Source organism: Pristiophorus japonicus, chromosome 10 (assembly GCF_044704955.1).
Source record: "Pristiophorus japonicus isolate sPriJap1 chromosome 10, sPriJap1.hap1, whole genome shotgun sequence".
Lineage (NCBI taxonomy): Eukaryota > Metazoa > Chordata > Chondrichthyes > Pristiophoridae > Pristiophorus > Pristiophorus japonicus.
This window is the reverse complement of record NC_091986.1, coordinates 224,050,467-224,063,641: the sequence shown is the minus strand read 5'-3', so window position 1 is coordinate 224,063,641 and position 13,175 is coordinate 224,050,467. Positions and strand designations below refer to the sequence as shown.

General features: G+C 51.5%; 1 protein-coding gene across 1 annotated transcript in view; it reads left to right on the top strand.

The window, feature by feature from the left end:
- The window catches only part of smpd1 (sphingomyelin phosphodiesterase 1), a 30,071-nt gene extending 19,917 nt beyond the window's left edge, over positions 1-10,154 (top strand). Inside the window, exons 4-6 of the mRNA XM_070892637.1 lie at positions 7,918-7,994; positions 8,462-8,607; positions 9,073-10,154. Of these exons, the coding sequence (XP_070748738.1) occupies positions 7,918-7,994; positions 8,462-8,607; positions 9,073-9,476 (627 nt within the window). The 3' untranslated portion in view covers positions 9,477-10,154. The remainder of the gene's footprint in view (positions 1-7,917; positions 7,995-8,461; positions 8,608-9,072) is intronic.
- Positions 10,155-13,175: the final 3,021 nt, after the last annotated feature.

Genomic DNA, 13,175 nt, shown 5'->3' with positions numbered 1-13,175 from the left:
GGGGGTAATATATCAGCATGGATAGAGGATTGGCTAACTAACAGAAAACAGAGAGTCGGGATAAATGGGGCATTCTCAGGTTGGCAAACAGTAACTAGTGGTGCAACAGGGATCAGTGCTGGGGCCTCAACTATTTACAATCTATATTAATGACTTGGATGAAGGGACTGAGTGTAATGTAGCCAAGTTTGCTGCTGATGCAATGATAGGTGGGAAAGCAAGTTGTGAGGCGGACACAAAGAATCTGCAAAGGAATATAGACAGGCTAAGTGAGTGGGCAAACATTTGGCAGGTGGAGTATAATGTGGGAAAATGTGAGGTTATCTACTTTGGTAGGAAAAATAGAAAAGCAAATTATTATTTAATTTGAGAGATTACAAAGTGCTGCAGTACAGACCTGGGGATCCTTGTGCATTAAACTCAAAGTTAGTATGCAGGTACAGCAAATAATTAGGCAAGCAAATGGAATATTGGCCTTTATTGCAAGTGGGGATAGAGTATAAAAGCAGGGAAGTCCTGCTACAACTGTACATGGTATTGGTGAGGCCACACCTGGAGTACTGCGTACAGTTTTGGTCTCTATTTAAGGAGGGATATACTTGCATTGGAGGCTGTTCAGAGAAGGTTCACGAGGTTGATTCCGGAGATGAAGGGGTTGTCTTATTAAGAAAGGTTGAGGAGGTTGGGCCTATACTCATTGGAGTTTAGAAGACTGACATATGTTTCAGTAAGATCACCTAAGATTCTGAGGGGGCTCGACAAAGTGGATGCAGAGAGGATGTTTCCCCTCGTGGTGGAATCTAGAACTTAGGGGGCATAGTTTCAGAATAAAACGGAAATGAGGAATAATTTCTTCTCTCTCAGGGTCGTGAATCTTTGGAATTCCCTGCCCCAGAGAGCTGTGGTGGCTGGGTCATTGAATATATTTAAGGCGGTGATAGACAGATTTTTGAGCAATAAGAGAGTAAAGGGTTATGGGGAGCGGGCGGGGAAGTGGATCTGAGTCCATGATCAGATCAGCCATGATCTTTGCTGTCAGGCGGAGAGATCACGAAGGTCTATTCTGGATATAGGCTCAGCATTGCAGCATATGAGAAGAAGTTACCAACTGCATTAGTGAACATTGGGATTACCAGAGCAGATACACTGGCCACATCAGTGCTCGATATGGAGAGGTGTTGTCGTGTGTTCTTCCCCTCTGAGATTGTAATGCTGCAGACTGGAAAACTCCCCAATACTGGTAATATTAGGTGAAGAACAGATTATCTGTGTATCAGTAGGAATGCAAAGTACAGGAGTCTGCTCTTCTTTCAGGAACTGTTGGTGGCACACAGTTCTTTAACAATAGTCACTTATTGTTACAAGTACACTGATTAACATAGAAACCATTCTGAAGTGATGTACAAGTTGTGCAGCATTTACCAGAAGACTTGAATGGCTCTAAGGGCTGTATGGCCGACTCCTGCTCCTATTTCTTATGTTCCACCAGGAACAAATGTTATCAAGATAGGCTAAAAGAGTTGGGACACTGAACTTTAGAGAAGCATAGACTTCTTATCCTCAATCAGTCTCAGATAATGCGGGAAATAGATCGTGCTCCAGTTGACAGTTTGTTCCAATAGGTTAGGGAGGGCCGGAGGTCACAATTGAAGTTGTGTCAGGCCAGATGTCAGGAGGTGGTTCTTTTCCCAGAGAACAATGGGCCTCTGGAATAGACTGCCGGCTCGTGTGATCGATGCTGATTCGCTGAACTCCTTCAAGCGAAAGTTGGATTTAAAAATTCATTCTTGGGATGTGGGCGTCGCTGGCAATTTATTGCCCGTCCCTAATTGCCCCTTGAGAAAGTGGTGGTGAGCCGCCTTCTTGAACCGCTGCAGTCCGTGTGGTGAAGGTGCTCCCACAGTGCTGTTAGGGAGGGAGTTCCAGGATTGTGACCCAGCGACGAGGAAGGAACGGCCGATATATTTCCCAAGTCGGGATGGTGTGTGACTGGGAGGGGAACGTGGAGGTGGTGGTGTTCTCATGCACCTGCTGCCCTTGTCCTTCCAAGTGGTAGAGGTCGCGGGTTTGGGAGGTGCTGCCGAAGAAGCCTTGGCGAGTTGCTGCAGTGCATCTTGTAGACGGTGCACACTGCAGCCACGGTGCGCCGGTGGTGGAGGGAGTGAATGTTGAAGGTGGTGGATGGGGTGCCGATCAAGTGGGCTGCTTTGTCCTGGATGGTGTCGAGCTTCCTGAGTGTTGTTGGAGCTGCACTCATGTCGGCTGTGAGAGAAAGAGAGAGAGAGAGAGAGAGAGACAGGCATCCGGAATTGCCAGTGAATGGGTGGCCCAGCCCGGGGGTGCTGAGAGAGAGACTGAGTGTTCCCCCTCCCCTCCCGCTGGCCGATACCAGGGGGCTTGGCCCCGATCTATTGCGGGGAAAGGAGGAGAAAGGTGAAGTGCGGAGCCCTGGTCGGGCCCTGCATTGGACTAGCCCCGCGAGGCCCAACCAGTGTCACTGCAATCCTTACACTAGCTCCAGTCATCAGCAGAGCTGTGGTGCTGAGTGTGTGAAAGTATCTGGGTGCTTCCCTGCCCCCACTCACCCTCGCCCTGTGTACATCAGATGTGACTAACATGTACAAGAAACTCTGCCAGCCAGGGCTGGATCTGTTCGAGCCGGGGAGGATGGGGCTTGACGGTTTTAACAAAAGAAGATTGTGTCATTATTTTCGGTTACTATCGTGGGAGGGAAGTTGGGAAGTATTGAGTTTCGACCTGCTGTCTCAGTGAGTTAGCAAACTGCTCTTAACTTCTCTAGAGCAAAGGCAAACAACTGAGGATGCTGGAAATCTGAAATGATAAACAAAATGCTGGAAATACTCAGCAGGTCAGGCAGCATCTGTGGAGAGAGAAACGTTTCTGGTCGATGACCTTTCATCAGAATTGGAAAAGGTTAGAGATGTAACAGATTTTAAGCAAGTGCAGAGGCAGGGATCAGGGGGAAAGAACTAAAGGGAATGTCTGATCGGGTGGAAGACAGGAGAAATTAAAAGACAAAAGGTTTGATGGTTCAAGGTAAAACTTCTCGAACCTTGGTTTGAATCTAGGGTAAACTGTAGCGATGAATGTCTTGACTCTCTGGTGACTGAAATGAGAGTGGGAGATCATAATCCAATTTCTGCAGCTTGTGAGTTTGCAGCGCTAAACTTAGCAGAAATTGTAAGAGAGGTGACGAGGGTGGCTGCAAATGGAGCTCTATTAAAAGTTGTTAATTTAAATGATTGGGTCATTCATTTTTACTGAAAAACCTGATGCTTTGTTGAGACTGTTTTTGGGGCATTTGTGCAATTCCTGACCTTGGAGTGGTTGATGCTGACATTTAAGTAGCAAAAATTCTTCAATTCTGTACATCGCTTACTTTTGAGTACAAAAAAATGAAGCCTTAAACAATATTGGCCCAGAATTTGCAGTCGAGATTTGCCATTCCGCCTTTGAAACTGTTGTGTATGGAGAAAGAGTCAGACTGAACACTATGAGCTCAAAGTAACGTGTGAACTTAGTCTTTTATTGCAGGTCTCCAGAGTGCCTCTTCAACCTGTGAAGCCTCCTTAAATATCTGTGCTCCCAAAGGATTATGGGATCCCTTGGGACTCCAGGGGATGAGCCCTCTGGTGGCTGTACAGAGTAAATACAAGTACAGAGTAAATATGTAACACAAACTGAGATTTTGCACATGCAGAAATCCTGAAGTTGCGGTCTGTCATTGACAACTCCAAAACAGGCTGTACTGTGCGCCCCCCTCCCCTACAGAGTCGACAGTCTGTAATCAGCCACATCAACTGTCATAAACTCCGGCTCTTTCGCAGTAAGTACGATGTTAAATTCCCCACTAAAAGTTAGACCCAACTCGATTAGGTGTAACTGGGTTTTGACAATGTTCTTACTGCTAAACACATGTTGCATTTGAACCCTGATTCTTGAAAACTAATTTTAATTTTGTGCAGTATGTAATTTGTCCATTTTAATAAATACATTTTTTAAACTTAAAAAAAAATTATAATTTGAAAAGAAAAGTTTATTGAACTTTATTTCAGGTTTGCCTTTTCCCCATGTGAGAGCACCAATCTTTGTTTTGCTCTCTCTAACATTTTCAAAAGATAGAATTTAAGAGCTTATTCGTTCCCGGGGTTGGAGGTAATATATTAGCATGGATAGAGGATTGTTTAATTAACAGAAAACAGAGAGTCGGGATAAATGGTTCATTCTCTGGTTGGCAACCAGTAACTAGTGGGGTGCCGCAGGGATCAGTGCTGGGACCCCAACTATTTACAATCTATATTAACGACTTGGAAGAAGGGACTGAGTGTAATGTAGCCAAGTTTGCTGACAATACAAAGATGGGAGGAAAAGCAATGTGTGAGGAGGACACAAAAAATCTGCAAAAGGACATAGACAGGCTAAGTGAGTGGGCAAAAATTTGGCAGATGGAGTATAATGTTGGAAAGTGTGAGGTCATGCACTTTGGCAGAAAAAAAATCAAAGAGCAAGTTATTATTTAAATGGAGAGAGATTGCAAAGTGCTGCAGTACAGCAGGACCTGGGGGTACTTGTGCATGAAACACAAAAGGATAGTATGCAGGTACAGCAAGTGATCAGGAAGGCCAATGGAATCTTGGCCTTTATTACAAAGGGGATGGAGTATAAAAGCAGGGAAGTCTTGCTACAGCTATACAGGGTATTGGTGAGGCCACACCTGGAATACTGCGTGCAGTTTTGGTTTCCATATTTATGAAAGGATATACTTGCTTTGGAGGCAGTTCAGAGAAGGTTCACTAGGTTGATTCCGGGGATGAGGGGGTTGACTTATGAAGAAAGGTTGAGTAGGTTGGGCCTCTACTCATTGGAATTCAGACGAATGAGAGGTGATCTTATCGAAATGTATAAGATTATGAGGGGGCTTGACAAGGTGGATGCAGAGAGGATGTTTCCACTGATGGGGGAGACTAGAACTAGGGGGCATAATCTTAGAATAAGGGGCCGCCCATTTAAAACTGAGATAAGGAGGAATTTCTTCTCTGAGGGTTGTAAATCTGTGGAATTCGCTGCCTCAGAGAGCTGTGGATGCTGGGACATTGAATAAATTTAAGCCAGAAATAGACCGTTTCTTAAATGATAAGGGGTTATGGGGAGGGGGTGGGGAAGTGGAGCTGAGTCCATGATCAGATCAGCCATGATCTTATTAAATGGCGGAGCAGGCTCGAGGGGCCGTATGGCCTGCTCCTGCTCCTATTTCTTATGTTCTTATCCAGGCAAGTGAAGAGTATTCCATCACACTCCTGACTTGTGCCTTGTAGAAGGCTTTGGGGAGTCAGGAGTTGAGACACTTGCCACAGAATACCCAGCCTCTGACCTATAGACGCAGTAATTATGTGGCTGGACCTGTTAAGTTTCTGGTCAATGGGGAGCCCCCAGGACGTTTATTGTGGGGATTCAACAATGCTAATGCCGTTGAATGTCATGGAAAGGATTAGTATGGATTGAAGATTGTTTTCTGTCCGTGAACCAGAGAGTAGGAATGGCAGGCTGGGGTACCGCAAGGATCAGTGCTGGGGCCCCAGCTATTCACAATCTGTATCAATGATTTAGATGAAGGGACCGAGTGCAATGTATCCAAGTTTGCTGATGATACAAAGCTCGGTGGGCAAGCAAGCTGTGAGCCGGCTGCACAGGGCTAGAGCGCGGTTAACCGAGTGGACAATAAGGTGACAGATGAAGAATAATGTGGGGAAATGGGAGATAGGAGAAGTATGTTTTAAACAGTGAGCGACTAGTAAATGTTGGTGTTCAAAGGGACCTGCAGGTACTTGTACACGAATCACTGAAAGTTAGCATGTCGGTACAATGAGCAATCAGGAAGGCAAATGGTATGTTGGCCTTTATTGCAGGGGGTTGGAGTACAAAAGTAAGGAAGTCTTGTTACAACTATACAGGGCCTTGGTGAGACCACACCTGGAGTACTGTGTATAGTTTTAGTCTCCCTACCTTAGGAAGAATATACTTGCCTTAGAGGGAGTGCAACAAAGGTTCACCAGATTGATTCCTGGGATGAAAGGGTTGTCCTATGAGGAGAGATTGGGCAGACTGGGCCCATACTCTGGAGTTTAGAAGGGGTGAGTGGGGGAATTGGGGAGGGATCCAAGTTGAGCGGCTCTGCCTGTTCACTGGGACTCTGTGATCAGAGTGTGGCTTCACTCCATGATCTTCGCCCAGAGAGAATCTCTCTGGTCCCCCCACCGCACACAATCTCTCCCCTCACCCCGATCGTGGCCCTGCCCCGGGGTGGGGGGGGGGGGTTGGGTAAATCGGGGTGCTCGGGACGGTGTAGGTTGTACAGAGGCGGCGGGGAGCGATTAACCATCGCACTGCCTGCCCCACTCAGCCCCGCTCAGTAACTGCGGTCGTGGGAAGATCATTTCTGCTTCTAACACTCGGCACGACTCTGCCTCGAGCAGTACTTTAATTCAGCATTGTGGTTTCACAAAGGGAGCTGGAGTGCAACCAGCGTGAAGCATGTGACCATGAGCGAGTGAGAGATGTGAATATATATAACACCTCATCGGCTCCTGCAAAACGCGCTCATGCGACAGTTCACTGACAAATGAGCGAGGCCTGGGGGAGGGGCGCCTGTCTGCCCGACACTGGGTGCCCAGTACACTGTGGGAGAGGAGGGGGCGAGCGAGGCCTGGGGGAGGGGCGCCTGTCTGCCCGACACTGGGTGCCCAGTACACTGTGGGAGAGGAGGGGGCGAGCGAGGCCTGGGGGAGGGGCGCCTGTCTGCCCGACACTGGGTGCCCAGTACACTGTGGGAGAGGAGGGGGCGAGCGAGGCCTGGGGGAGGGGCGCCTGTCTGCCCGACACTGGGTGCCCAGTACACTGTGGGAGAGGAGGGGGCGAGCGAGGCCTGGGGGAGGGGCGCCTGTCTGCCCGACACTGGGTGCCCAGTACACTGTGGGAGAGGAGGGGGCGAGCGAGGCCTGGGGGAGGGGCGCCTGTCTGCCCGACACTGGGTGCCCAGTACACTGTGGGAGAGGAGGGGGCGAGCGAGGCCTGGGGGAGCTGCCTGGTTTACTGTCTGTATTTCGAGGGGGGTGGGGGCTGTGTCTAATTCTGTCCGAGAGTTATTTCCCCGCACAGTTCAACACTCCCGTGTCTCTCAAACCCAGACCCCCCCCCCCCCGCCCCAGCTGTGGCATCGCCCTGAGAGGCGAGGCGTGAGGGGGGGGGGGCCGCCTGGCAGTGACACGTGACACGGGTGGGGCTGTAAACCTGCACACCACAATTTGGAGAGCGATTCTCCCCACCCAACCTCTCGTTCTTCACCCTGGGGCTTCGATTCCGGGCTGGGGGAAAGTTCCATCATCACCGACCCCAATGTCAGCTCCCACTGTCCCAGCCCCAGACCTCCGACATCAATCTCGGCCAATTCCCACCTACTCCCCCAGCCCCACCTACTCCCCCAGCCCCACCTACTCCCCCTCTCCCCCAACCCCACCCTCTCTCCGTCACCCCCAGCCCCGCCTTCTCTCCGTCACCCCCATATTCAACAATTTTTTTTCACTGCAGAAACATAACTAATTCTCTCCTGACCCCACCGACTCCCCGCTTCAATGTCTGCTCCCGAGGAACTGATTCCACAACTCGATCCTTCTCTTCCCTTCCCAGGGGAGGGGGGTGTGTGTGTGTGTGTGTGTTACCCCGGGTCGGTGTGTGTGTGTGTGTGTGTGTGTGTGTGAGACCCCGGGGGAGGGGGCTGTGAGACTTTCAGCACAAGGAACACTTTCCCCAGTACCGCACTGTTCCTGGCCCGCTGGTTAATGTGCGATGTTACTGGGATCGGCTCCCTGTCACCGTCTCAAACGTTGTTTCTTCCTCCAGGTTCACATCATCGGTCACATCCCCCCGGGGCTCTGCATGAAGGTTTGGAGCTGGAACTATTACCGAATTGTCAATAGGTACGTGGGACTGAGAGAGAGATGCCCTCTTCACCCCCTCCTTGCCCCCTCCCCCCCCATTAACCCTCTCCTTGCCCCCCATTAACCCTCTTTGTCCACCCTCCCCGTTAACCCTCTCCTTGACCCCCCCTCGTTAACCCTCTCCTTGACCCCCACCCGTTAACCCCCTCCTTGCCCCCACCCGTTAACCCCCTCCTTGCCCCCACCCGTTAACCCCCTCCTTGCCCCCACCCGTTAACCCCCTCCTTGCCCCCACCCGTTAACCCCCTCCTCGCCCCCACCCGTTAACCCTCTCCTTGACCCCCCTCGCCCCCACCCGTTAACCCCCTCCTCGCCCCCACCCGTTAACCCCCTCCTCGCCCCCACCCGTTAACCCCCTCCTCGCCCCCACCCGTTAACCCCCTCCTCGCCCCCACCCGTTAACCCCCTCCTCGCCCCCACCCGTTAACCCTCTCCTTGCCCCCCAGGTACGAGGGGACGATTGCCGCCCAGTTTTTTGGCCACACCCACGTGGATGAGTTTGAGGTTTTCTACGATGAAGAGACTCTGAGCCGCGCCGTGTCTGTGGCCTTCATCGCGCCCAGTGTCACCACGTACATCGACCTCAACCCAGGTGGGCAGGTGTGAGGGGGGGGGGGTCTACTCGGCCCTGGGGGGGGGGGGGGGGGAGTGGGGTGTACTCTGCCCCAGTTGAGGTGGCTCTTTACTCGGTTACCCCGATGGGGGCGGGGGGTGTACTTGGCCCTGGGGGCGGGGTGGGGGGGGGGGATGTACTTGGCCTGGGGGCGGGAGCGCCGTACTCAGTGGGGGACTGGGACTGTATGGTGTGGGGGGGGGGTGCTGTGTGTACGCAGTGATGGGGGGGGGGGGTCTCTGTACATGGCCGGGCAGTCACAGTGGGAGTTGTGTCGGGTGCCGGGGAATGTAGAGACACTGACTGACAACAGACTTTTCAAAGTTGAATTGAGATTGCCCAAGTGGCTCTCTGGATTATTGGTCCAGCCACAGACTGCCCGCCTCCTGTCTGCAAGTCTCACTTGTGCACCGTTTTACAAATCACCATCTTATTGCTCGGCAGGATATCGCGTTTACCAGATTGACGGGAATTACCCGAACAGTTCACACTCGGTGCTTGACCACGAGACGTACATCCTGAACCTGACCGAGGCCAATCGGAGCGAGAGCCCCAAGTGGCTCTTCCTGTACCGACTGCGGGAGGCCTATGGGATGGACACAGCGTTCCCCGCCGACATGGACAGCCTCATTGGCCGCTTGGCACAAGACGACCGTCTGTTCCACAAGTACTGGTACCTGTACCACAAGGGCCACACCACACAGGTGTGCGAGCAAGCGTGCAAGACAGCCACCCTCTGTGCCCTGCGCACGGGCCGGGCGGACGATCCCCACCTCTGCAAGGACCTGCACAAGAAGGGGACATATGGGGAAACACGGCGACTCTGGAGGCAGCGGAAAATGTGCTAAAAATCATTGCGCCCCCCCCCCACCACAAACATAGATTTTACATAGATTTTATACATTTAATTTTGGGAGACGATTAATTAATATATTTTGTAAGTTTGCTGAGCGGCGAATCATGGGCTGAGCGTGTAGAGGGAGCTTTACTGTCTCTAACCCCGTGCTGTACCTGCCCTGGGAGTGTTTGATGGGACAGTGTAGAGGGAGCTTTACTCTGTATCTAACCCAGTGCTGTACCTGCCCTGTGAGTGTTTGATGGGACAGTGTAGAGGGAGCTTTACTCTGTCTCTAACCCAGTGCTGTACCTGCCCTGGGAGTGTTTGATGGGACAGTGTAGAGGGAGCTTTACTCTGTCTCTAACCCCGTGCTGTACCTGCCCCGGGAGGGTTTGAAATATTACCCTTGCACTAATGTCCTTCACTTTGATGAACTTCAAAATTTGCACAAATAATAAGACTCTGAGTAGAGCTGAGCCACGATCGTATTAAATGGCAGAGCAGGCTTGAGGGGCCGGGTGTCCTCCTCCTGCTCCCATTTCTGATGTTTCACAAATGTGTGTCTGGGAGCTCCCATTGTGGCAGTGCTAGTTTGCACTCTCAGCACTGAAGCTTTGTCTCTGTGTAATGATTCTTTTTCACAACCTTGTGTTTCACGGATGGCTGCAATAAACAGACTTTGACTCGATTCCTGACTCTTTCTTGCACTGAAGCACTGCCCAATGGCCTCCTCTTGTTCCTATGAAATAAAAGCTCCCAGCATCTGTTGAAAACATTTTCAACCGTGGCCCCATCTGCCTCTTCGGAGGGTGTTGATATCACGGCCACTAATGAAAGAGAAGCAGGGATTTCTCCCTCAGCCACCAAAAACAGCTTGCTCATTCATCCTGTGTGTGCAAAATGGCTGCTGTATTTATCAACATGATAACTACACTAAGTCATCTGTGGTCCATAAAGTGCTGTGAATTGTTCAGTGATCAGAGACTGATACAGCACAGAATGAGGCCAGGTTTGCTCTAGTCCCACTCCATGTATCCCAGCACTGAAAGGGAAGATTGAATCTGCTTCCACCAGAAACTAGGTGTGTCCTGGGGCCTGTATTTATCCCTCAATCAATCAACATAACAAAAACAGATGATCTTATTGATCTGGTCATTATCACATTGCTGTGTGTGGGAGCTTGCTGTGCGCAATTTGGCTGCCGCGTTTCCCACATTACAACAGCGACTACAGCCAATAAAGTGCTTTGAGATATCTGGTGGTCATGAAAGGTGCTATATAAATCCAAGTCTTTCTTACCCTATCAAATCCCTTAATCTTTTCCTCAATGTAATACATGCCTCTTCTGTGCAACCTGTCAATTTAACCCACTAATCCCCAGTGTTACTCTAATTGCCCTGAGATTTGGGGTTGTTTGTGAAGGGTAAGGGGTGAAGACTACAGATCCCAGCCGGGTAGTGTCATCATCGCCTCCTGGATCCTTGGCCAGAGGAGTAGCTGGAGTTCAGCGACTCAAACTTCACAAGATCCAGGTTAACCCGAGGTGGGGGCTCAGGGGTTAGACCCCACGCATCAGAACCCTTACCACATTTAAAAGGTGCTTGGATGAGCACTTGCAGTATCATAACCTGCAGGGTTACAGACCTAGAGCTGGTAAGTGGGATTAGACTGGATAACCGCTTGTTGGCTGCAGGAGGCGGGGGGGGAAAAGAGAGAGAGACTGGGGATGGGGGGAGAAAAGTCAGACAATCACTAGGAGAGACGACACTTTAAGTGACATTTATTTTTGTTAACTCACAATTACACGGGTTAAGTCCCACAGTTTCCGATGCGATTCTGTACTGAGAATTACACCAAGGATCAGAAGGCTGGGTTGTGTGCCGTATATCCTGTGTGATTCACTTGGAAACCTCTCCAGTATTGTGCAGCCTCAGTCTGTGCCACCCTGGATGTACTAGATATTGGGGCGCACAGCTCACCAGGCCAGTACAACACTCACTCACACTCGCGCGCACATTCACACCAACAATGCTACCGGCTCATGATAAATAAATCTGGCTATGAATGTTCGTACATTAAATACAGGCACAGGATGTCAGAAATAAAAACATGACTAACAAAAAAAAAGGATTTTTCAATGTATGTTACAGGAGTCATTTCACAGCCCAGGTCACAGGAGGGTTGGGGGGTCACTGGGTGCTTGGGGTCACAGGAGGGTTGGGGGGAAGCTCGGGGTCACAGGAACATAGGAGGCCGTTCCGCCATTGAATGAGACGACAGCTGATCTGCGACCTACCTCCACATACCCGCCTTTGGCCCATATCCCTTAATACCTTTGGTTAACAAGAATTTATCAATCTCAACCTCCCCGTGACCTTCACTTGTACTGGTGTCATTGGCCAATGACGTCCTTCATTGCTGTTTGAAGCTAATTATTAGAATTGTGTGCAGAGTGTTAAATAGTTTAGTGTCAGGCGTGAAGTACTCACTAGTGTGACGATACACAGAATCCCATCGACAATCCCACAGCTCAAAGTCACTTCCCACAAAAGCGAGCGAGCGAGAGAGGAGGGGTGGGCTCGGATGGAACCCCCCCCTGCCCCCCCATCGTGCGGCCTTTACTTGGGGAGAGTACACAGCGAGGGGCTTGATGGGTTCCTCCCCGGGTTTGTGTGGGGGGGGGGGGGGGTTACGGTGGGACTCCAGCCAGCACAGTTACACGATCCTGGGCTGCCGCCTCCCTCTGCTATAACCGATTCCCACCACGGTCACATGTTAGCCGGCCCGAAGAGTTCCTCTGACTGGGGGGCTCTCGGTGTGGGGGGGGCACCAAGAAATGAACAAGCAAAGCAGAAGACAGGCAGACGTGTTACTGTGGGACCACTGAGTGTTGACCCCTGGGGGGCGGGGGGCAGGGGGCAGGGGGGGGTTCCTGTAGCCTTGGAGGATGCTGTAGTGTTGTTATGGTGAAAGGATGCTGATTCCGGTTGCTAGGATACATATAGTGTTGCCGGGGAATATTCTGTAGGGTTGTCATGGTGAACTGTACATCCCCCAAAAAAAGGCACATAAATCTCTCTCCCAGCAGCTCGGAGGAATTCTGCGGGTTTGTCGAACACTTGGAAGCAGAAAGTCTTTAAATTCTGGAGAGAAGCTAGCCGGAACAGTATCAGCGCCTCCTTCACACCATTCTCATCGGCCGGTGCACCCTCCCTCTCCCACCCATCCTCCTCCTCCTCCCACCCATCCTCCTCCTCCTCCCCCTCCCCTCTCCCCTCCCCTCTCCCTCCCCTCCCCTCCCCCTCCCCATCCCCATCCTCCTCCTCCTCCACCCATCCTCCTCCTCCTCCTCCTCCCCCTCCCCTCTCCCCTCCCCTCCCCTCCCCTCCCCTCTCCCTCCCCCCCCCCCCCCCATCCCCATCCTCCTCCTCCTCCTCCTCCTCCCCCCCCATCCTCCTCCTCCTCCCCTCCCCTCCCCTCCCCACACCCATCCTCATCCTCCCTCCCCACACCCATCCTCATCCTCCCTCCCCACACCCATCCTCATCCTCCCTCCCCCCCCCCCCCATCCTCCTCCTCCTCCCTCCCCCCCCCCCCCATCCTCCTCCTCCTCCCCCCCCATACTCCTCCTCCTCCTCCCCTCCCCTCCCCTCTCCCCATCCCCATCCTCCTCCTCCTCCCATCCTCATCCTCATCCTCCCTCCCCCCC